The following is a 25,931-nucleotide window of genomic DNA, read 5'->3' on the forward strand; positions in this document are numbered from 1 at the left end:
AAAATAAAATACCTAGGAATTTGGCTTACCAATAAGGTATCATCTCTTAAAGAAGACAATTATAATAAATTGGCCAAACAAATCCAAAAGGACTTAGAGGCATGGAGTAAATTGAGACTATCGCTATTAGGCAAAATTGCTTCAATCAAAATGACAATTTTACCGAAATTATTATACCTATTTAGAACAATACCGATAAATCCAGGGGAAATCATATTTCAAAGATCTTGATAAAATGACTTTAAAGTATATATGGCAAGGGAAAAGAGCCAGGATTAAACTGAAGCACCTACAGGACACTAGAAACAAGGGTGGCCTGGGACTCCCAGATTGGCAAACTTACTACACTGCAACAGCTTTAACTTGGATCAAAGATTGGATGACACTCGAAGATAAACGAACGTTAGCATTAGAAGGATTTGACCTGTCGAAAGGCTGGCACGCATTCTTATGTGAGGAAAAACCCAGGCAACATGAGCACTTCAGGAGACACTATATCAGAGGAGCATTGGCAAAAATTTGGACCGAAATAAGGAGAAAACACTACGATAAAATCCCAAGATGGTTATCAACCATGGAGGCCCAAATTTATCCGAACAGAATGGATATAGACAAGATGAAAACCTATGACGAATTGTTGAACACAGAGGGAGAAATGAAAACAAGAGACGAATTGAGACAACAGGGCACAGACATTGACTGGTGGCCGTATTTACAGATAAAATCAAGATATAAAATCGACATGAAAAAATTTGGAATCCAAAAAGAAAGAAATTAATTAGATAAAATCATAATGCAATCAGACAATAAATTAATAACTAAAATATATAATTATCTATTAAAATACAAATTGGAAGAAGAAGTGGTGAAGGAAAATATGATTATTTGGGCTAAAAATTTTGGATATAATATTAACCTAGAAAATTGGGAGAAAATGTGGAAGGTAAATACTAAGCTGACAATGTCCGTGCCCTACAAAGAAAATACATACAAGATGTTTTATAGGTGGCATCTCCCCCCCGCACGCCTGGCAAGGATGTTCCCCAATGCGAATCAGAACTGTTGGAAGTGCAAAACACAGAAGGGGACCTACTACCATATGTGGTGGTCATGCCCAAAGGCCAAAAAATTTTGGAAAACAATTCAAAATCAGCTGGAAGAAATCACCACCCAAAAAGTGCCCCTTAGACCGGAAACATATCTACTAGGAATACTGACAAAGGACTATAAAAAAGAGACACAATACTTGATAATACATATCCTGACCGCAGCCAGAATCACTTTCGCACAAATGTGGAAACTAGAGGACACGCCATCAGAGGAAAAAATAATACAAAAAACAATGGAATGTGCGGAAATGGACAAACTTACCAAAGAGATACAGGGAAAAGAAGATTCAGAGTATTATTTAATCTGGCAGAAATGGTACAACTGGTTAGATAAAAAGAACACGAAATAAGGGAATAACACCCAATGATACAAAAATAAGGAAATAAAATGAAATATGGTTGTATAAACATTGATATATGATGAAAGATAAATATACATAGATATATAGATATATAATTACCGAAGTAGCTCTATTTTTAAAGTTCAAGCTGTAAGACTTGACCTCTCTGTATAGTTAGTTTAAATGTCTATGTCTGTATATGTATGTTTGTTTATTAACTAAAAAATTAAAAAAAAAACTTATTCCTAAAATAGTGCATGTTCCTTCTTTCTCCACTGTGGCCATAAAAATAATAGGGGGGAAAATTGCTTTTTTTAAAAAAGTTAATACTGTCTTGCTATATCTGGACAAAGAATAGTTAATTTTAGTTATGATTATTTGAAATAAAACAGTATATTGAATTATCTAAGCCAGCTTCTTAAATAGTTTAATATTGATGTTAACTATAGTATTAGCCCTAATTTGTTTATGAAGCACACAGAATTAATTGCTGAAAATACCTTTGAAAGCTTCTCAACTTTTTTTTGATTTATTTTTGTAAGTCTAGACCAGTGATGGCTAACCTTTTTTCCATCGCATGCCAGGAGGGGGGGGGCGGGGGAGGTTCACGCATGTGAGTGCCCATAATTCTATGCACCCTGCCCTGCACATGCGTGTGCAGCCTCCCTCCTCCCCACCCCTGCTCCTGGCATGTGATGGCCCGGTAGGCCCATTTTTCTTTCTTACCTGGCTCCAGATTCTCTCTATACATCTGGGAAGGGTGAAAAGAGCCTTTCCCACTCCCTCAGAGGCCTGAAAGGGCCCATTTCCCACTCCAAGTGGGACAGGAAGTGACGTTTTTTACTGTCCCCAGCTTCCAGAGCCTCTCTAGAAGTCTCTGGAGGCTTGGGACAGCAAAAAACGTCACTTCCTGTCCCATCAGGAGTTGGGAAATGGGCCGTTTCAGGCCTTTGGAGGGCCTCCGAGGAAGTGGGAAAGGCTGTTTTCACCCTCCGCAGATGCATAGAGAGGATCTGGAGCCAGGTAAGAAAGAAAAGTGGGCCTCCCCCCCCCGGGCCCTCCGGAGGCAGGAAACAGCCTGTTTCCCTACTCTTGGTGGGCCCAGAAGGCCTGAAAATCAGCTGGCTGGAGTGTGCATGCACACCAGAGCTGAGCTGGCGTGCCCACTGATATGCAGGGTGGGTAGGGCCAGCCAAGAGTGGGATTTGGGGGTTCTTGGAACTGCACAGAATGTTAGCTAGAAGTTCTCCCAAGCCCCTGCAAACCCCCAACAGCCCACCCCTGACTGTAAGGTGTTACAAAATATAGGAATCCATATATGGGTATATACATATTTCTTTATATCAAGCTCTGGTTCGAATCCTTAGTGCCTATTGTCCATCCTTTGGGAGTTATGACTTTTGCTGCTCTTTTCTTTAGGATATAACTCTTTGCTTTCCCACTTTTCCAGTTTTAGCACTTGTTTTTTGCTTCTTGTGCACTTCCAGCTCAGGAAGTTCTGCCTCTTCCTCTAAAAGAAAGGTTATGATATAGTTGAATAATGCTGGGCTTATTTGTCAAACTTAAGCATGATTAAGTGGAAGGCAATAGAATTAAAATAAGAAAGCCTACTGTATTACTGACTTTCACAATTTTTACAATTGTATGAACAATTTTACAAGTATGAACTTGAATTACATCATGTTGCTACGGCCTGTGTATAATAGAGAATTATTTTATTTCTTCATATTACTTTACATACATTTTTCATTATTCATCATTTCTTAATTAAGATGAATTGTAAGTGCCAAACTTACCAAAGAATGATAACAGCTGCAGGTAATAAATCATTTTATTTATTTATCAATAAATAAACTCTGCAATCATAAGCGGAAACAAATATTCCCATGTGATACATTTACATTGCTATTTTATTCTAATTCAGAAAGTAAATCTTTTTGAACCATCTTTTTACACAATACAGAGCTGAGAACCTTAAGCTTTCCCTGTTTGAAGTATTACACTATGTCTGTAATGGTGAAGCTATGGCACGTGTGCCAGAAGTGGCACGCAGAGCCATGTCACCTGGCACCTGTGGCGTCGGCCATTCCTCTTCCAGGTTTCCAGGGCACACATGCGCACCAGCCAGCTAGTTTGCTGGTTACTGGTGCGTTGCGACAATCAGCTGGCCTTAACGTCGTAGTGCGCATGCGCACTGGCCATGCCATCGTTGCCCGCATGAAGCCCCGGGACATCTACCCTTTGCCAGCCAGAAGCACTGCTGCCAGTCGCTCCCCTGTGCCCGGCTGCCTGCCTGCCTGCCTGCCTCGTCACTGCCACAACCTCTGCGAGGAAAGGTCCTGAACTTGCGCTGCTGGGATCCACGTGAGCTGCCACGGGGGATGCCAGGTATGGCTGGCTGGATGCTGCCCGGAGAGTGAGGCTGGCAGGAGGAGGAACCGCCCCTGCCTCTTAGCCAGCGTGAACGGCCTGCTGCCGCCACCCTCTCTCCCCCGCCAGCTGCTCCTGCTACTGCCAGGGAAGTGGCAGCGCAATAACCACCACCGCTGGGGGCGAGGGGGTGGTGGCAAGGATGGGCGGTCTGGGGCTTCCTTGTCTCCCCACCTGAGCGGGCTTCTGGCACAGCCTCAGGCCTCCGAGGAGAGGGATTGAAGCCCCGGCCTGCTGCTCCTGGCGCTGCCATCCCCTCGCCCCCGGCAACAGCGGTTCTCATGCTGCCGCTTCCCTGGCAGCACCAGGAGCAGGACTTCCTGAATTTTGAAAACCTGAGTGAACACCTTGAATGCATTGTCCTCATTCTTGCAAAATTCCTTGAAGAGGCATTCAAGACAAACAATATTTTTAATGATATCCAGCCTCCAAAAGAGCACAAGGTGGCCAAGAAAGCTTCCCAACCTGCGTAACCCAAGATGGCACCGGCCGAAAGAAAACTCTCACTTTACTTGTTGATGTTGTTGCAACTTCACTGCCTTCCTTGCCCACCCCACATCCCTGTCATCTGCCTACACAGTGAAGCTGGCCCGCGGCTGCCTTTCGCTTCTCTACCCCTTGGTCTCCCGGTTGCCCATCTGCTCAGGAGCAGCAGGCTGGAGCTTCCCTCCCCCCGGGGGAAGCCCCCTCGGGTGATGAGAAAGGGAAGCCCCGGCTCGCCCATCCTTGCAGCTGCCGCCCCCCTCGCCCCCGATCAATCTGCTCCTTTTGGAAATTTGCTTTTCTTCCAATGCCAAGACCTGGATTCAGAGGACTGCAGACTTCCTCTGAGCACATGCAGAGTGGAAGACTCTGCTACCCTTCAGGGCTGAATGTGGAAAAAGTCACCCCAAGGCAAGGTCTGAGTGACAGGAAGAAGCTGCTGCCGGCTCCGGACCTGAAGGCCCACAGGCTCAGCCTGAGATTTACAAGCCGGTGCGGTAACTGCGCAGCCTCACCAGTTCACCAGAAAGCCCACCACATACAGACACAGTAAGAATCGGTTGGGCCAAACAGCCCTGCTTCAGAATAATGACTTTCCAGGCCCAAAACGGGGCATAGGAGAGGGCAAAGCGCATGTGCGGGGACGTGCATGCGCAATGCAGAATGCATGCGTGGGGGAGTATGGGGTTGTGTGCACATACACATGTGGAGGGGTTCGCATTGCATTATGGGTGCTGACATACGTGCACGCTGTTGTGCGCGCACACACACACTTCCAGCACGCAATGAGAAAAAGGTTCGCCATCACTGCACTATGTATATCACAAAAGAAAAGGTTCTTAGTCTCCTTTAGAGATTTGTTTATTTTTTTTCCAACCTTCATTCCTTTGATAGAAGGAAGCTTACTAATGGAAAGATCTAGTTCTTAAACTGCTGTCTCCTTAAATTAATTGAAGTCCTTGTGTTTCTGAAACAAAAAATGGGATCCAATTCCAACCCAGTATTTGTTTATTTGTTTGGAAATTATGTCTCAAGTCTTATATAAAATACTTGTATTGGCACCAGGAAGAAAACAGATTATCAAGGTTTCATCTGGAATGTCATGAGGATTTACTTGGTTTCTTATTTCTTTGCCTCCTGTATACTCAAGTTTTTCAAATTTATTTTACTATGGCTTCAGTTAAACGTTCTTCATTGCAACTGTCATATTTACCGGAAAATTTAATCTTCCAGAAAATACTAAGTACTTCAGTTACCAAGTCTATTCCACTGCTGAATTGAGGACTCCAAAATAAATCATCCAAAAAAGATGGCTATTTAGTTCCACTTTACTAGTCAACTGTAATTTTATTGTAACTTCCATTGTTCCATATCTTGTACCCTGAAATGACATGAAATGGAAAATCATTTTTTTGCTTCAAACAGATCACATACAGGAAGTTCTGCTGAAACTTTCTGAATAACAGTGGTTTGGCAAATACAAAATCTGGAACTTTGTTTGTTCTAGACTCTGGTGAAAACAAAACTGTCTAGGTCTCAGATTTGATGGGGCTTATATAAGGCTACTGAATACAGCTGTCTCTCTCTCCTCTTACTTAGCAACCTGTCTTCTTCCATTCTTTTCAATGCCCCCCCCCCCCATTCTCCCTTTGTGATCCAATGTGGCATGTCTCTCTGCCTTGCCCATCCTCTAGCACCTTCCCTGCTTTCCTTGAATTTGATATTTCCTTGATATGCTTCTACCATAGAATATCTCACCATAGTCCCTATTCCTATCATTTCTCTGCCTTCCCTTAGCTGTCACTTTCTCCATTGGCTTACTTTATATAAAAAAATGTTATTACTGTGCCCCTTGCCAATTTCATTTCATTCTGAACTTTACCTTTTTTGATAGAACCTATTTCTAAACTTAATTGTCTACACACTTCCTAGACAAACCTGTGGGTGTTTGTTTTTTAGATTTTTGCTAAATATCCACATGGAACATTTTTTCTTTACTTTTTTTCCTTTATCAAAGTTGGTTGCAATTGTGCTTTTAGTATCTTTTTTAAGGATTTCTTCTCATTATCTCCCTGCTATTGTGAAAGTTGAAGCTTTTGAAGTCCAAGTTATACTAGTATTAGTTTTCCTTAAAACGAATAATTAAAATTCTAGTACATGGCCACTTTTCCTCACTGTTCTTGCTAGTGGCTCTGCATCAGCTTTCTTTTTGGTGACCATCCTGGCAGGAATGACTAATTCTCTTGTGCCTTCCCTCACTTTCTAAATAATAAAGTTGTTGATAGCACAAACTAGAAATTTCCCAGCTTGAATGAATGAGTTTTGCAACAAATGTTGGGATATACAGTCACCAGTATTGTTTCATTGAAAAACCTGCAGTTTGTTTTTGAAAGTGGTCACCTACATCTTTTCCTTGTTGTTGATAGTATGCATCAACAGGTTTTAAAATTGGATTTCTTATTTTAATCCAGTATCACAAAGTTCATTCACATAGATTTCTGTGCAGATGTGAATTGCAATACCTTTCTGTTGAACGAATAGTATCTTTTAGTTGCTATATTCTAATTATGGAAGTCATCCTACCAATATATCCATGAAGTCATATTTTATTCGTTGTAATAAACATTCAAGTTCAGTTTTTCTGTTATAAACTTTATAGACAATGAATGTTATGAACTTTATCAGCAAATATTCAGATCTTTGAGCAGTTCAATACAGAATATTCCTTTCTTTTCTTTTATTTTAAACCCACAAAACTTGATCTGACGTCCTTTAAAATTTTCATCTTCAATTCCCCAGAAGAATCTGCTAAGTCTTCATGATGAAATTGGGTATGTTTTAGCCAATAGCATTTTTATCAATCCAGTACTCAATTCTTTAGGTAACTCAAGACTTTTGAACAAAGTATCTTTTATTACCAGCATTACAAACCTAGTCATTTATATATTTCCCCTTCCAATGTCTCTTTCATGAAATAAAAGATGTTTGAGAAAATGGGTTCTTCACAGATTCTTGAGTTACGTATCTAGATTTTCAAAATCCCTGGTTGCTTATTTACAATCTCTATACATATGTCCTCGCAGGAAGAAATAAGTGGACTGAATAAATTTTAGAAAATGTCATTAGATATCACCTTGTATTTCTAATAGTTTGATTTGAAAAGTTTGTAAATGAACAGGTTTTGTCTGATGCTGTTGTTGAAGTAGCATGACCAATTTGAGTTAATAAAGTCTAGTTTTCAATATCAGGTATTCATATGTGAAGTAGCTGTTTAATTCGTTAGAAATAATATTATTCCCTAAGGATTTCCAAATGTGTTTGCTTATAAACCATTTATTCAAGCTTATAATAAAATGGGAATGTTCAAATATTTTTTCTTTCAGTTGGAGAATTTGTGAGTGATGCCCTTTTAGTGCCAGATAAGTGCAAGTTCCTTCACCAGGAAAGGATGGATATTTGTGAAACTCACCTGCATTGGCACACAGTTGCTAAGGAGGTATGTTGAAGTTCCTAGCTCTCTTTAATCTAAACATTTCTTTTGTGATGTTTAAAAATAAATAGAACATTGAGCCAGAAAAATTTCAGCAACATTTTCAGTGCTGTGTTTAGAACAATTTATAGCCATTTTATTAAAACAGAAACATTAGCTTCATTCCAGCAGCTCTTTTTTGTTTTCAGTTTGATTCATAAATGTGTATTTTCTTATTCTGCAGCTACATAAAGCACAGATTTTAAAAAATAATATAGTCTAATGTTTTTTAAATGCTTGTTGTCCTGTCCCAGACCAGACACACATGCCTGGAGTACAAGACTTTAGTTTAGATGAACTATTATAAATGGCAACAGGCAGGGCATATACACAAACACATGTATGGTTTATAACATCCCTAAATTTGCCGGAAACTTGCCTGGAAGAAGTTTTCATGGCCAAAACCCAAAGCAGCAAAAAGAAATGTACTCGGATCTGGCCCAAAGCTCTAAGCATCATGGGTGAATCAGCTGGTCTAGGTTTAGGGTGACAGTTTGCACATCACTGACGTAACTCTAATTTCCAACTAGGAATGCTAGGCTAGCAGTGGCTGTTGAATAGAGATGAAGTCAGTAAATGTAATCAAGACTGGGATTGCCCCTGGTATACAAGGAGATGCAGTGAATGCTATTGCTCTGCTCTGTTGCACACAATGCACTCTTAGGGTGGTCAAATCAAAGTCTTCAGTTTCTTATTCTCTGACTTCAGGTGCAGTTGCTTCTGATGATGACTGGGTAGATGAGCCTCAGGCGATTGAGTTCTCAAAGCTTACTCAGGCTGAGGTTATTAGGTAGAGCCAGTGTAGTCTCCTTGGTATTAGAATCCTTTGTCTTGGAGCTGGCCATGACACCTGTAAACAACAGTGCAAAATTATATATATATTATTGTTCAGAAAACATTTTGTTCAGAAAACAAAAATGCAAAATATTTTAGATTCTATTTATTTATACCTGATTTATGTTAGATATCTCATTTTATCTAATGAAGTTTATAGAACTCATGATTCCTTCTGTTTGCATTAACAGTCACAAGGTAGACTTCCCTTGTTCTTTAAGCTTATGGCCAAAGGATACTATTAACAGTAGTTCTGACTGTCATGCAGAGCTGTAGCTACTTTCCATGTCTTCTGTGAACATACAGAAAAAAAATGTAATAATTGAACCCACTAGAAGTGAGTTCTAAAAATTATATATTATATAAAACGTAATGTACATCTGCTTACACAGGCTTACTTTACTATTTCTTCAAGTTATTTAATTTTCAAGACATCAAGTTATTTAATTTTCTTGCTTCCTCTATATTATTTGTGATTTTACTAACATATACGATGGTCAATCTGGTCACCTTTTAACTTTTAAGCTCTTTGCTAATATTTTATTTTTATTTATTTATCTACATCCCACCTTTATTATTTTTACAACTAATTCAAGGTGGCAAACATATCTACTACAACTTCCTCATATTCTGGGTTATCTTAAGTTTTGTTTTTAGGATTTTGTATATTTTCCTATTTAAAGGAGAATATTTGTAGCTTAGGGTTGAAATGAGGCGTGCTTGGTGCTCTCTGAGCTTGCTTGTTTTCTTTCAGATGTTTCATTACCCAAACTAGGTAATACTATCAGTGCTATTTTGCTATTTACATAACTAGTGATTTCAGGTTTTCAGTAAGCTTTCTGAATTTGTTTGTGATTCTTTTCAGACTATGATATATTTTTGACATATACGTTTTTCCATAATGTAAATTATTTTCATTTTCAAACTAATAATTTAATCTGAAACTAATTATAACAGAGTAATGTTTTCTCGATTGCCATTGGACTTTATAATCATGAAGAATTAAATTTGAGTTATAAATGTTTATGTGAGATAAAAGCTCTGGGGACCATTTTAAGATATTCCTAATAGAGCAAATGCTGAAACTACATAAATCAGATCCAGAAATATAAAGTGAATTACAGGTTGTCTTCAGTTACGATCATAGTTGGGACTGGATTTGGCAATTGGGACCCAATTTTATGACAGTTCTTGTGATGGTCATTAAGCAGATCATTGCAGTCATTAGGCAAATCTGTGGTCACTAAGCAAACACTGTAAGTGTGAACCCATTTCTTAAACAAGCAAAAAATGTTTCAGATCACAGGATGCTGCAACTGGTTGTAAAGGCAAGCCAGTTGCTAAGCACCCAAAATGTCATGTGACTACAGATGTGTGTATGGCACACATTTTACTTTGGGCAGAAATTCTATGCCTATTGTAATTTTGAACAGTTATTAAGTACCAATTGTAATTTGAGGACTGCCTGTATGCTCCAGGAGGAAAATCTTGCTTTCATTTGTTCTGTATCCTGAGGAGAAAGTCGTTAAATAGCTCTGCCAAATAATTGACAGAGGATCGATTTTAATTATTTTTCTCAATAGTCAGAAATACAGGAAAGAAAAAGAAAAGAAAGATAAAATGTCGAATATATTTAGAACATTTACATACCATAAAGACTAGAAATATAACATATAATATATAGCTATATAGTATTCCTAAATGTAGCATGATTTATAAACATACATTTTACTGTAGCTCAACTAAGGCAATCCTAAATTTCAACCCCATAGAGGAAAGTGGCATATTGTCTTTTGTTAGACAAATCTGCCTTGATAGGTTCATATCTTAGGGTTTCTATCCCGAAGAATTGTTTTAAACATTAAACCACTATATTGTGTTCATTTTGTTCTTACAAAGAGTCACACTATTATCTTTTATTAATATACTAAATGAAGTAATACAGAAAGTTTAATGCCACAGCAGCCTCTACAGGACATCATGTGTTTTGCATGTGCTAATAAAGCATGGTTTATCCTTACAAATATGAGCTTAGTTTCTCCCAGGCTGAGGTAGGGAACATTTCCTCATGAGGAAATCCAAATCTTTAGAAAAGAGAAGAAAATAAGTCTGCTTAACATTACTTCTGAATAAAACTCACTCATCATGCTGCAGCAAAATTGTATACATATAACAGTATATTTCACTCTTTCTCATGTTGAAGTTGCGAAGACTATTACAAAGGACTCTGGCTGTATAGCAACGGTCTCCAACTTTTCTGGCTTGGCAGATTGGTGGAGGCAGCGGTGGACTGGGGGGAAGAGGGGATGGTGGCACTCACGCATGTGCCACTTTCACAAATGTGCCTTCACACACTTGCACTCGCCCACCACTTCTGTGTCCCAGTTCCAAACAGGCCATGGCCCGCCACTGGCCCGCGGACTGGGGGTTGGGAACCGGTGCCATGTAGAGTTCGAATTAGCACTAAGACAATTGACTCACCAACCCGGTCTGTACCAGTTTTTAAAAGCTAGTTTTTGGTGACTATATATGTTGTGTCTCTTTTTGGCTTTCTTTTTAGTCCTGCAGTGAAAAGGGAATGAATCTGCACGACTATGGTATGCTCTTGCCCTGTGGAATTGACAAATTCCGTGGTGTCGAGTTTGTTTGCTGCCTAGTAGCAGATGAGAGTGACAATATTGATTCAGCTGAGGCTGAGGAAGATGATTCTGACGTTTGGTGGGGAGGTGCAGATGCAGACTATGCAGATGGCAGGTAAGATTGATCTTTGAACCATCTTTAGATAGGGATGGTATTGGGAGGAGTTAGAAACTTAATAGGGGATATGTATCACCCAGTGAAAGTCCGCAGTGAAGAAAGATTGTGATACTGTAACAGTAACAGACATAGTCTAGCTAAGACCATGTTTATTTGAAAGTACTGTACATCCCAGTAGATTCAGTGAGAATTGCTAATCAGGCTCTTTCTACTCATTAACCTAACCATAATGGGTACAAGTAGGAGTGTTTTCTCTGGCTTGATTGTTTAGTCACATTGTATGATTCTCTAGTGCTATATAAATTCTACAGATTCTATTTCCTTTTATTCTCTCGAAAACACCTACATCCATAATATCCAGACCTTCTTTTGATGACCAATTTAAGTAAGGCCATGTTTGTTCCATGATGTGATGGGATTAGCAATATCAAAAATTTGACCAAATCTGTTGTTTGCAGTTATGACAAAGTAACAGAAGAGCAGCTAGCAGAAGGGGATACTACAGATGTAGAAGATGAAAATACTGATGATGATGATGATGATGAAGACGGTGATGAGGCTGAAGAAGTTACAGAAGATCAGTACCAGGAAGCCACTGAAAGAACAACCAGCATTGCTACTACCACTACCACTACTGAGTCTGTGGAAGAGGTTGTTCGAGGTAAGATGTTTTAGGCATTAGGTCTGAGAAACTCTTTTTCACAGTGCACATTTATTCTTTACTACTGTACTAAAAGTGTACAGCAAAGTGTTCTATGTTATAATTTATATCATGTGTTTCTCCTAAGATGTAAAAATTGAGTGCTTCATTTATATTTTTTCCATCTCAGACTTTTCAAAAGCAAAAAAAAAAAAAAAACGGAATCATCAAGATTTTCATCTTTCTGTACATTGGTATACAGAGAATTAAAATAGATGTGAACTTTTAATTCAAAATAGAATCAAGCATGTGACAAACATATTTAGTAAGGTATGAAATAGGAAGGATTCATATCAGTAAGGTCATCGTTTTAAATAAAGCTGAAAAAATGGTCAGTGTGTAACAAAAATAGACTAGGAGATTTGATATGTTGCCTTTTTTCCTTGTAGATTTATTCTTGGTTGAAGTATAGGATACAAATGTCAATTCAATAAAATTTTAGATTCAGCTGATTTGACCATTATATTTTTACCCAAGCTTCTTCTGTAACAATGCTTTGTTAACAAGGTTTCCCTAATCTGATTTGCTTTGAAAGGATTGAGATTGCTTTTCAAGAATTCTTAGAAAGTATGATTCGTGATACTGGAAAATAAATTGAATCTCTGTGTTTTGCAGGACTTCAGTCAAGATCCTAAATTCTTATTTTTTATACATTCATTTTAAACGGGGACTCTGGGACTTTTAAGTCAGTGTTGTTGCAGATAAAAATATACTGTATGTTTTAAATTTTATTTTTTTTAAAAAAAATAGAAATATTAAATTTTGCAAAATAATGCTAATTTTACTATTTTATCACAAAAGTCTAATAAACTGAAATTTTATTAGGTTTTTATTTAGGTTTCTCAAATCTACACGTGTACTGAAATACCTGTCAGTTAAACATTAACTTGTATTTTACCTTCTTGCCTCATGAAAATTGCTACATCCTATTTCCTGAAAATTCAGGTTTGGGATTTTTTTGTCTGATGGAATTTGGAAAAATTCATAATAGATTCTTGTTTTGTAATCAAATAGTCATGAAGATGTGTGAAATGAAGCATAGAGAAAATATAGCAGGAGTAAGTCAAGAATAGTTTTTGGAAAGCATAGTTGGTAATATGCCATCACAAGAGTAAACATAATAAATTTCTTGTGCCCGGCATTTTAAAAAGGTGGTTTATTATTTCCACATATATTGATCAAACAGTGGATGAATATTTTATGGAATTCTGTATTCTGTTTGAAGGAGAAATCTGTATTTCTTCTCTATGACTAGAACAAAACTTTAGTTTGGGTTTAATCGTTCATGGAGGGAAGGCAATAAACAGTCTCAATACATTTCCTGGAGGTTGAATATCATTAACCAGAGATGCCACAGTAACCATGAGCTTTACCCTCATTTCTTCTTCCAGCATTTCTAAAGGACTTGCTCTCAATCAAGATGTGCAGAACACATTGGAAGTATTAGTCTTGTAATTATCATCCCAAACCTGTAATCATAGTAAGAACAAAAGAAATAACGCTTTCTCCTTAGCATGGACATCCTGAGTACTGTCCCCAAGAATAACACGATTTGAAATTTTTCGATGAATTGTAAGATGTGGGTTATAAAGAGATGATTCATTCCATATAAAGTCCTAGGTTTGAACTTGTGCCCTTAGGCACAAGTGAATAGGGTGGTCATCCAGGGAAATAAAAGCCTAGTATATTTTTATTTATCATAATTTCTTGAAACATTAATATTTACGAAGTGGCGGCCAAAATATTCTGGATAGAACAAATATGCTTCCATTTTAAAGAACATAACAGTGTTACTTGTGCCTGAAAGATGACAGGTGGCAGCCTGTTATTTTTTGCCCATTGGCAAAAAATAAATGAAAGTTGTTTTTAGCAATTACTCTTTTTCAGAAAAACAAGAGTGGAGAAAGAAGGTGACATAATAACTTAGTTGGATCATTCCTGTTAAATTAACGAAACTTTATAATCAGATATATCCCTGTATGACATGTAAAGCTGTGTTTAATGTTTTTTTTTTTTTTTTTGCAATGTCAGCAAATCAGAGCCTCTTTGATTCATTGTTTCTTCAGAGGTCTGTAATTATTAGTGAACTATAGTACCTCTGTTGATGGCTTATGACTTCATAAGGATCTCTGTGACATTATTGTGGTGTTTGAGAACAAACTGATAATAAAAGGGATAGTGAAACATACCACATTTAAAATTGTAAATTATGCTTGCATTATATATGAGTGGTTTTGAAAAGACTATCTTTAAAGTTGGATTACTTTCTTTATATTAAATCCAATAGTTCTGTATATTTTTCTACTTAAGTTCTCAAGAAAGAAGATCACATTTCCGTGTTTTTAATAACTTTTATCGAAGGTTTTAATAACAGTAGTAAAAAAATACAAATAAAACACAGAAAGAGAAAGAAGAGAATTAAAAGTGTATCAAAAAATAAAGAAAAAGAATATGAGAAAGAACAATAAATAAAGAAGTAGCTTTCAGTCTTCAATCTTAAGGACAAATAAACGTAATAATTCATCATCCCCTGATATATTACATGTAAGTACAAGTAGTCCTTGACTTACAACAGTTCTTTTAGTGGCCATTCGAAGTTATAGCAGCACTGAAAAAAGTGACTTATGACCTTTTTTTTCTTTCTCACGACCGTTGCAGCATCCTCATGGTCACATGATCAAAATTGAGATGCTTGGCAACTGGGATGTATTTATGATGGTCGCAGTGTCCCATAGTCATGGAATCACCTTTTGCGGCCTTCTGACAAACAAAGTCAATGGGGAAGCCAGATTCACTTAGCAACCATGTTACTAACTTAATAACTGCAGTGATTCACTTAACAACTGTGCCAAGAAAAATCACAAAATGGGACAAAATTCACTTAACAAATGTCTCACTTAGCAACAGAAATTTTGGGCTTAATTGTGGTCGTAAATTGAGGACTACTTCTATCTCTTCTTCCCATAACTCATCCTTTATCCATACTCAAATCCATTAATTAACATTTCAATCCTAGTGTTAAGAAAAAGTTCATAAAGGGATCCCATATTTATACAAACGTGTCTTATTTAAACTTTGATGAAAAAAATATTTATACTTCTTTTGCTTCTAAGAATCTTAATTTTGAGTTCAGGCAAATTCTATCATAAGATTTGATCTATTTTCAGTTTTTCCTTTTCCAATACCAACTATTTCTTCAAGGCTTTTGTTAGTCTACTAGAAACTGTTTATCTAGGTCAATCATCTTGACTTGTACTTTATATTTCCACTTTAGTTATTGACTCTGTCTTACAGTCCATAATTTTCTAATTTCCCAATATTCTGCAAATTCTTTACATTTTGATATTTCTGCATCAAGCAAAATATCTTTCCTCTCTTTATCTTGTGTGTTTTCCAAGATGTTCTCTTTCTCATTAATAATTTCTTTAATATTTCTGGATATAATCTATTCATAAAACATGCATCATTCCTGAGAATGAAGCTGCTGTTTTTTGAACCCATTATTCAAGAATCTTCTGAAGCAGTTCTAGGCATTTTATGGCCTGCAGAGTGGTCCTTGTCTGGACCATAGCGGTGATGGTAGGTGGAACAGTGGCAAGGGCAGGGCAGTGTCAGAGAGGGTGATGCTGGTGCAGCATCTGCAACAGTAGCAGGAACGGGGCAGTGGCCCTCCACAACAGTCTCAGTTACTCATATGGCTCCTTAAGGCATTGGGAAAATTAATTGCCCATCCCTGTCCTCAAGTATTTCAAATGCCAGAGCATTTTCTGTTATTTCCCAAGTTTCAATACTGACCAAAGGGAAAAAAAGACAAGCTTTTCTAGGGGGGGTTTTCTGCCTGGAATCTTTAGTCCCCAGTAGTACTCAGTTTCTGAAATTATAAAAGTTTCAAATTTCTGTTTGATTTAGGAGAGACTAAACATATTGGTTCACATGAAACTGCTGTTTATTTACTGCATATAATTATTTCCAATATCTTGTAGCAAATGTCCCACTACCCCATTTTCCTAAGTCCCTTAATTTGTTTAGAAACTTTCTTGAACCAGATTCTACTTAGCTTTTTGCCGTTTATTACTAATATTTTAATTTCACAAGCTAATAATTAAATTTTCTGTTATCGAATACAAAGGAAAATTCACCAGGTAATTTTTCAAATTTGTCATTTTGAATATTTCTAATAGTTGAACAGTTTTTTTTTTAAAATTTGGACCTAATCCCAAGCATATACCTCAAGGCAATCAACAAGTGGTGAAAAAGAAGGGAAACCCAGACACAAAACAGGGGACATAGGAAGCAAACACAGGGTTGGTCATATTGGACTCAGATGCCTATACATTAACAAATATAAGGAACAAACAGCATGAACTTGAAGTCTTAGTACATGAGGGCAGATACAACATTGTTGCCTTTAATGAAACTTGGTGGAATGAAACCCATGACTGGAAAATAATGACTGGAAAATAATGCTAGAAGGATTTAAATTGTTCAAAACAAATAGATCTAACAAAAGAGAAGTTAGAGTCACATAATACGTAAGAAATAACTATATCTCTACAGAAATGTAAAAAACCAAGAATGAAAACCTTGAATGCATTTGCATTAATAGGAAAAAGAAATGAGATTATCATAGGTGAACACTACAGACTACCCAACCAAACACAGGGATTTGAAGTTGTAGGAGCTTTGGGGGAGAGTGACTATGTCATACTGGAATTCAACAAAATGCAAGCACAAGTAATAGAACAGAGTCAAATGAGTGCCTTAAGACGTTAAGGGAGATGATATCCATAAGTTTAGAGATGAATTTAGGAAGGATTACATAGATGGAATCTTAAAGAAGAAAACAAGTCAAGAAGCTTGGGAAGCTCTGAAAACAGAGATCATAAAAGTGCAGTCTAGCACAGTACCACTGAGAAAGAAAAATAAGAGAACTCCAATGAAACCAGCATGCTTGCATAAAGAACTCTCTGATAAACAGAGACAAAAAGGACAAGAATAAAAAATGGAAAGAGGGACACATAACTAAAACATAATACTAACAAATAGCCCAAATCTACAAAGATGAAATAAGGAAAGCTAAGGTTCAGAATGAAGTAAGACTTGTAACAAATGTCAAAAATAATGAAGTTGCTTTCAACATGGAAAAACAAGATTAAAGTCAAAGAAATGGTCAACTAATGGGAAAAGATGGCAAGGACGTGACAGGTAGCAGAGAGAAAGTAGAACTACTTAATTCTTTGCATTAGTCTTTACATAAAAGGAAAAAATAATCCAACCTATCAAAAGCATTATCATAAAACAAAATAAAGACTCTACAAGTCAAAATAGGCAAGAAAATGGTAAAAGAGCACCAATCCACTATAAGGTAAAGGTAAAGGTTCCCCTCACACATATGTGCTAGTCATTCCTGATTCTAGGGGGCAGTGCTCATCTCCATTTCAAAGCCAAAGATCCAGTGTTGTCCAAAGACGTCTCCGTGGTCATGTGGCCGGCATGGAATCTGTTACCTTTCCACCAAAGGTGGTCCCTATTTTTCTATGTACATTTTTTATGTCCTTTCAAACTTCTGGTTGACAGAAGCTGGGACAAGTAACAGGAGCTCATCCCGTTATGAGGCACTAGGGATTCGAACCGCTGAACTGCCGACCTTTCGATCAACAAGCTCAGCGTCTTAGCCGCTGTTCAAATCACCAGGACCAGATTGATTACATCTCAGGGTTCACATTCTGGCAAATATGAACTCAAAATCACTGAACCAAATGTTTCAAAGCTCCTGGAGCACCAGAAACCACCAGAGACCTAGGTTGCAGTCTTCTAAAAGGGGAAAATAAATCCAGAAAACTTTAGACAAATCAGCTTAATGTCAATGCCTGGGAAAATCCTGGAAAAGATTAAGCAATGAATATGCAAACACCTAGAAACAAGAAAATGGTTGTGTCAAAACAGATCATGCCAGACAAACCTTACTACATTTTTTGACAAAGTGACTAAATTAGTGGATCAGGAAAATACTGTTGTCATAGTTTACTTAGACTTCAGTAAGGCATTTGATAAAGTAAGCTGCAGCCCACTTCTTGTTAAGATAGAAAAATTTGGGATAGACAGCATCACCACAAAATGGATTTGCAACTAGTTGATCACGTGCACTCAACATGTAATCCTCAACAGAACTACAAGTATAAGGAGGGGAGCATGCATTAGGGTACCTCAAGGTCCTATCTTGGGCCCAGGTTTGCAGACACCATGCTAGAGTGAATACTTTAGAAGAATAGACTCAAGATACAGAAAGGTCTTGATAGACTTGATTTCGCATTGGACCAACAAAGTTAAATTCAGTGGTGAATTTACATTTAGCTCTTACACTTAGGCAAGAAAAACCAAATGCACAGGTATATACTCATCAGCAGTAATTGTGAAAGGGATCTAAGATGCCCTAGTGGACAACCACTTATATGTGAGCCAGAATTATGCTGCAGCTGCCAAAAAAGCCAACGCAATCCTAGGCTGCATCAACAGAGGGATAGCATCAAAATCACAAGTATAGTACTGCTCTATACTGCACTAGTGAGGCCACACTTGGAATATTGCACTCAGTTCTGGTCACTACAGTATAAAAAACGCTGAGACTCTAGAAAGAGCATAGAGAAGAATGAACAAAGATTAGGGGACTGGAAGCTAAATCATACAATGAATGGTTGCAGTTACTGGATTTGTCTAACAAAGAGAAGGACAAGGGTGACATTATAGCAGTCTTCCGATATTTGAGGGGTTGCCACAGAGAAGAGGAGGTCAATCTATTCTCCAAAGCACCTGAGAGCAGGACAAGAAGTAGCAGATAGAAGATTATCAAAGAAAGATCCAACCTAGAATGAAGGAGAAATTTCCTGACACTGCAAACAATTAAACAGTGGAAACATTTGCCTCCAGGCATTATGGGTGCTCTATAATTGGAGGCTTTCAAGAAGAGATTGAACAGCCATTTGTTGGAGCAGAAGACTTCTAAGGTAATTTCCAAAAGTGATTGGAAAATGAGTTAGCACACTCAGTGACCTTTAAAAGGCTTTATTGCAGTTGACAGCCTGATTATTTCTTTCATCTACTGACATTCAAACCCACAGGAAATTGCTGTTTCCTTGTGAGGAGCAACCATCCAGAGCACAAGTGGGTGATCTCCTATCTTTATTCAGAGATGTTCTGTGGAATGGTCTACTTGCCAGTTTTTGGTCTTAGCCATCATCATAATCTCTGCTCATTCAGAGACATCTTAGATCTTCATTCCTCACCTGGGAACTCGAAATCACATTTCAGTTATAAAAGATCTCTAATAGTTGAAGTGTCATTAGTTCTTCACCTTAAGCTACCTTGTTGTAATACAAAGAAGGGTTTTTTCCCCAAGAGCCTTGGTAGTACAGTGGTCTAAGGCACCCTGTTATTAAGCTGTTATTAAGACCAGCTGCCTGCAATTACTGCAGGTTCGAATCTCGCCAAGGCTCAAGGTTGACTCAGCCTTCCATCTTTTCTAAGGTAGGTAAATTGAGGACCCAGTTATGGGGGCAATAAGCTGACTTTGTATAAATATACAAAAAGGATGAAGGCTATTGCTGAGCACATTGTAAGCCGCCCTGAGTCTCCGGAAAAGGGCGGCATATAAATCAAATTTAAAAAACAAAACAAAAACAAAAAAACCTTCATTTATTCCCTTTTTTATCATTCTGGGAAGCCTCATTGCAATATTTTAATAAAAATTAAGAAATTATCTTTTAAAATTCAGTTCTTTCTTAAAAAGCAAATAATAAAGAACTGTTTTAAAACTTGTTTAATACCTGTAAATTATTCAGAAATGTTCACAAATTATAATATGCTTCATTTATTTAAATCATTTCTTTTGATGTTTAGTCTTCGTCCGTAATGGCGAACCTGTGGCATGCATGCTGGAAGTGGCATGCAGGGCCTTCTCTCCAGGTACGCCAGCTGTCACCCACTGCTCTTCCGGGTTCCAGGGTGCTGGTCTTCGCTGAGCTTCCAGTTGGTCTCTGCTCTTCCGTGCTGGTCTCCACTTTTCTGGTTTCCGGCGCACACATGCATGCCGGCCAACTGGTCTTCACGTGCATATGTGCACCAGAAACCAGAAGACTAGGTGACTGGCGCGCATGTGCATGCAGGAAACTGGAAGGTCAGCTTCCTGCAGGCGTGCCAGGGAACTGCTCTTCCGGTTTCCAGTGCTCCCACGCATGTGCGCCGGGGAGCTGCTCTTGGTGTACACAAACAAATACCTACAATGAATTAGATGTCAAATATTTTATGAAATTTATTTGGAAGCATAGGACCTCTCCACAATAGTCAATATGATTTAAAAAATTGGAAAAAAACTAGAATATATCTGGAGCCATTGATTTAGTTGTAAGAGTTTTGTATTCATGAGTAGCTGTAAAACATTATGGCAGGTAGAAAATGGTTCCTGGGTTCAGTAATCTTGCTCAAGATTCTTTATTGCATGTGCTTTATTCATTGCTAGTTCTGCAATGCAGAGATAACTATTTGGCATCCTTAAATTATATAAAGTAATCTGTTACACTATATAGCAAAAAGGAAGCAAAAAGCTTTTAAAGTTTGAGAAAGTTATTGAAAATATGTAAAGAGGTTTATTTTTCCTCTTTGGTTTGGCATGAAGCCACAATGTTTAATTCTGTATTTCTTGTAGCGTTACCATTTTGTGGAAAATGTTTATTTCTTGTTAGAAATGGAATGTGTCTTAGTTTTCTAAAAGCTTATAAACCTTATAAAGCAATAAGTGGTTTTGTTTTGTTTACATTTTTAAATTTTATTTATTCATTTCAGCCTTATATTTAAGTCAACAACTGAATATGAAGTAGTTCTGCATGACATCTCTTGAGTCATTTGTTATCCATTTGTGTGTATGATACTTTATGAGAGACCTTTTATTTCACATTGCTATTAAAATGTATTTAATATGTGCCTGTATCATATTGAAATTGGTCTAGATATGAAATTAGGAAAATTAGGCAAGTTTTAATCCGGCTGAAAAAAAAATGAAAATTAATTTATTCTATAAATGTCTTGGACTACATATATATAATCTTCTCAACCATCTGCCCAATGCTGAGATATTTGTAATTGAAAGATAGTTGGCATAAACCAGTATTTTGAAAATATGGAGTAGGGTTTTTTGGTTTTTTTTTGCAAAAAGTTTTTTTATTTTTATTTTTCTCAACACACAAATTACATCTTTTTGCAACAGAGCCTTGATCCGGTCATCAATTTATACAATTTTTTTATCATCTTTAACATAATGTTATATATTCTATTTTGCCATAAAACTTATTTCTTAATCTTAAATCACCTATCTCCACTAATACCATCTTAAAGAAAATTTACTCAAGTTTACTCAATCAAAACAATTACCCTTCTATTAACCCCCCTTAAATCTTAATTCAATTAATACCTCATAATACATTTCACAATTCTTACCTTAAATCCTCACTATTAACAATACTTAACCTTAAATCACCTATCTCCCTGTTACCATCTTATAAAAAAGTTACTCTTATTTATTTAATCAAAACAATTACCCTTCTGTTCACGCACTTTAAATCTCAATTCAATTAATAACTCATAATACATTTCACAATTCTTAGCCTAAATCCTCACAATTAACAATACAGGTCACACATGTTTGTATTTCAAAATCTTATTTCCCTTTCTAAAACTTCCCAGAATATGGAGTAGTTTTTTAAGGACTACTTTATTGGCCATGATATACTACTCTCTACTCTGAGTACTCTCTAAATAATTTTCTCCGAGACTTGTATTCTGCTGTTTTTATTTTCCCAGTTTTGGTCTTGTGACAACATATCTGTTAATCATACACTATGAAGTGGAGTAGATTTGCTTAAATGAACTGATTCAAGTCATGCAAGCTATTTGATTTCTTCACCATATCCTAATTTGGATATCCTCTAATCTTTTTCTTCTAGAAATATAAGGGACGGTTCTTTTTAGCTGCCTTCTCCTGCAGCACTGATCAAAGTTTTATAGGCTGATCAGTTTGGGGATTACTTACAGTGCATTTGCTATAGCTGCTCATTATAGAAGACCTTGAGTGCCAACTGAGGCAGGCCTAGAATGGATACCTTTAGTGGATAGTGTGAGCAATCCCACAGTGTTAGCCCAAACAGCCCAGATTGGAGTCCTTCAACCAATCTTGTGGAGGTGAAAGTAGCCTCTTCTGGAGCTCTTTCCAAAGCGGTAATTTTGCCCTTTCAAAGGGCACTGCCTCTTTTAACTCTTTGTCAGAAGAAAGCAAGAGTATATATTTTAAAAGACAGTGATAAGTTACTAATGTTGACTATATTTGCTGAGTATGAAAAGGGAAGTTCTTTTTTTCAATTTGCTTTGATTTTTCTCTGCAACACACACACACATACACATACACACAGTATTTCTATATTAGGTTGTTGTATTAGTTTTAGTTGTTTAATATACTCCTCAAAAAATATTAGAAAAAAAGGCAAGAGGCATGTTACTAACTCTCTCAACTGTTTATGAAATGTCTAAAAGATGCCATGTCTTGTGAGCTAATATGCAGCTGTTGCCACAGCACAACACTTGAAGATGCCTGGCCAGCATTGTTGTCAGCCATTTCTCTTAACATATTTTGTGGGAGAAACCAAAGAAAAGAAAAGGAAGGAATGATTGGAACAAATATAAGATCATCAGTATGATTCAAATACTTAAAAATTAAACATGTAATTCTGCAGATATAGTTTAACTCAAAAAAAGTCTTTGTTTATTCTTTAAATATAAATATTTTAGTTATAATAATTTTTAGTTTGTATTTTTAAGGTTATTGATAAAATTTAACCTGGGAACTCAATTTTGAATGCTGAGCTGTAGCGTAAGCATTATTGAACTGAATGGCACTATTCACTTACGTTATTCCACATAATATATTCCAATATCTGTGTGCATGAAACTTACTTTGACCAGTTTAGACAAGTTACTGGCTGCAGTTTAATGTGTAACTATATTAAACCACCAGCAGCCTTTCTCACCTAATATGCGCTCTAGCTTTGTTCTTTCATTTCTTTTAAACAGAGGAAACTGAAGGGCCATATTCAGATGTTAAGTTAAGCTTACATCCACTTTTAGGAAAGGTCATTAGGTCATATTTCTGGCATGTTAAACATTTGAAATATTTTAAAATCACAATGTTTTGCACACTTCCACAACTACTTGTTTTCTTTTTGGCAAAAAAGCATTACTTTTTTCTTATATAATTTATCAATCCATATACCCCTAACAAACATATAGGTTTTTCATAATATTTCATTTCAAAGTTAGGCAGTATGGTTTTGTTAAGAAATTAAAAGGAAGGGGACATTTTGAAGAAAATGTGTTTTTGCACTATTCATATGTTTATATATACTTTTGCAGCTAGCAAAAATGTATTCTGTGGGAACAACTGGAATAAACAGTTTACATGACAAAGTTTATAATATCCTTTTAAAGACTACTAAAGTGTTGACAATAGAAAATACCACTTCAATTAAGAAGAAATAGCAAAGGTTATCCAAATAGTATTATCATCATCATCATCATCATCATCATCATCATCATCATCATCATTATTATTATTATTATTATTGTTATTGTTATTATTATTATGAAATCAAGTGGAGTGAAAGGATCTGAATAATTATTTCTAATCTAAAAATGTATAAAACTGAAAATCTAAATAAAAACTAGCTATGAAATGTAAGCATTGTAGAGGCTACCTAGACCCTGTATTTTGAAATAGATGGCCATAATTAAAAATAACTAAAATAATAGAAGGTAAATATGACTACGTGCTGTGTAACTTTTTTTAAAAAAAGTTTATTGCTTCTCCCTCCCCCACAGGTTTGGAACACTGTTGAGTTGATCTGACCTCTAATGAGTAATACTAATAAGTAGTTGAATTTGAATCTCATCATTTTTCATTCTGGGAGATGGTTTCGTAACAAAGGTGACACAGGAGCATTTTCCATAGAATCAACTGTCTTCAGTTCAGATCTTCCCTGATAGACTTTAAGCACTGACCTAAAACAAGAACAATGTGTTTTAATTTAAAGAGTGGAACTTGAAGCAGTAAAATTTTGTTGATGCTGTAATAAAGGTATAAAACTTCTTCATTGAAAAGCCACTTCCAATTTTTTGTTTCCTGGAAAATATGTAGAGACATATCTACATATACAAATGAACGTATATAGAATAGAATGAACAATTCCACTTTCATGCTAAATGTAGTTCCTCCACATCTCCTATAATTAGAAGTGTGCTCTGAACAAGCTGAGACTGGTCCTTGCCGAGCAATGATCTCCCGCTGGTACTTTGATGTGACTGAAGGAAAATGTGCCCCATTCTTTTACGGCGGATGTGGTGGAAACCGAAACAACTTTGACACTGAGGAATACTGCATGGCAGTCTGTGGCAGCGTCAGTAAGTGGATCTTTCCAGCCTGTGGCAGTTTCTTTCTCTTTTCTATCTCATGCCACCCTGCCTCTGCTGTTCTGTAGTAAATATTTTTGTTTTTGTTCTTCTTTTTTTAAAAAAAAGACTTTGGGAATGGGCCTATCACTAACCATATTTCTGTCAGCTTTCCTAATTGCCCGCATCTTTGTAGAATGTGTTTGGCCATTAGTGCGTCTGTTTCTCTCGCTTTCTATCTATTCAGGCATGACAATTAGTGACTTCTGTCATCTATGTTGTAGACACAAATTACTGCTGCTGCAGTAATGGAAACTGGGATATGAAAAACTTAGAATTTAAAATTTCTGCTAAAAGCTTGTTATACAAACATACTCACTGTTATGCATCTGTGTACTGTTCTCATGCAATCACAGTGAATGATCAAAATAGAAACAATCTGCAAGCTTGTAAAACTGCCTCCAGTTATATTATTTTGTTTGTGTCCTGTTTTGTACAAATAGTAGTGATGCAACAAAATACATGTCCACACAAAATAAATGTATATTTTCAGAAAAAAATTGATCTGAATAATCACACATATGCATGCACAGTATATACAATATATACATGTACACATTTATTTATTTGTCATAGATGATTGTGGAGATGAAATCATACCTACATTTACATAATTGCTGTACATTTAATTCTGGTAAAATAGAATTTATCTTTATAAAATAGGCTTGTGCCAGTTATTGAGTTGACATGTTTCCATAATATTCTTATACATTTGGGGATGCAGTAGAATATTTATTGTCTGATTTGACTGGTTACAATTATACAACTGCTTTATGGTACATTATAATGCATCTTATGGCAAGCAAAGTGTTTCAAAAGATTGATCACTGGGATAATCTACAGCTTGTCAGTTTAATAAAATGACAAACTATGACTAATAAGACTAAGCAGTTATTCTTCACTTTCAAAAAAGAAGATGATAAAAGACTAAGTCAAAAGGGGAGATGGACACAAACCTTGTCCCTTTCATTATAAGCTTTATTATTTCGTTTACATGGTTACTGAAATTTTCATTGTTGAATGATATTTTATGAAATTATTGCATTTTCTCTTTAGTTCAACCTACTCATGCAGTAATGTTTTCATTTAATTTTAGTCATTCTATTTACATATGAATTTGATTATTTTAGCTGCATATACACTACAAAACATAAATATACAGTCAAATACATTGTGTCAATTCTGTTCTGAGGTACTTATAC

At 36.5% G+C, this 25,931-nt stretch overlaps 1 protein-coding gene across 4 annotated transcripts in view; it reads left to right on the top strand.

The window, feature by feature from the left end:
* The window catches only part of APP (amyloid beta precursor protein), a 133,452-nt gene that overhangs the window by 74,662 nt on the left and 32,859 nt on the right, over positions 1-25,931 (top strand). For 2 of the 4 annotated variants that reach the window (XM_070942639.1, XM_070942638.1), the window contains exons 4-7: positions 7,747-7,859; positions 11,287-11,480; positions 11,942-12,144; positions 24,514-24,681. In XM_070942639.1, coding sequence (XP_070798740.1) covers positions 7,747-7,859; positions 11,287-11,480; positions 11,942-12,144; positions 24,514-24,681 — 678 coding nt within the window. The remainder of the gene's footprint in view (positions 1-7,746; positions 7,860-11,286; positions 11,481-11,941; positions 12,145-24,513; positions 24,682-25,931) is intronic. The other 2 variants (XM_070942641.1, XM_070942640.1) reach the window with 1 other exon arrangement.

Source organism: Pituophis catenifer, unplaced genomic scaffold (genome assembly GCF_029215685.1).
Source record: "Pituophis catenifer annectens isolate HBS135680 unplaced genomic scaffold, rPitCat1.0.hap2 SCAF_4, whole genome shotgun sequence".
Classification (NCBI taxonomy): domain Eukaryota; kingdom Metazoa; phylum Chordata; class Lepidosauria; order Squamata; family Colubridae; genus Pituophis; species Pituophis catenifer.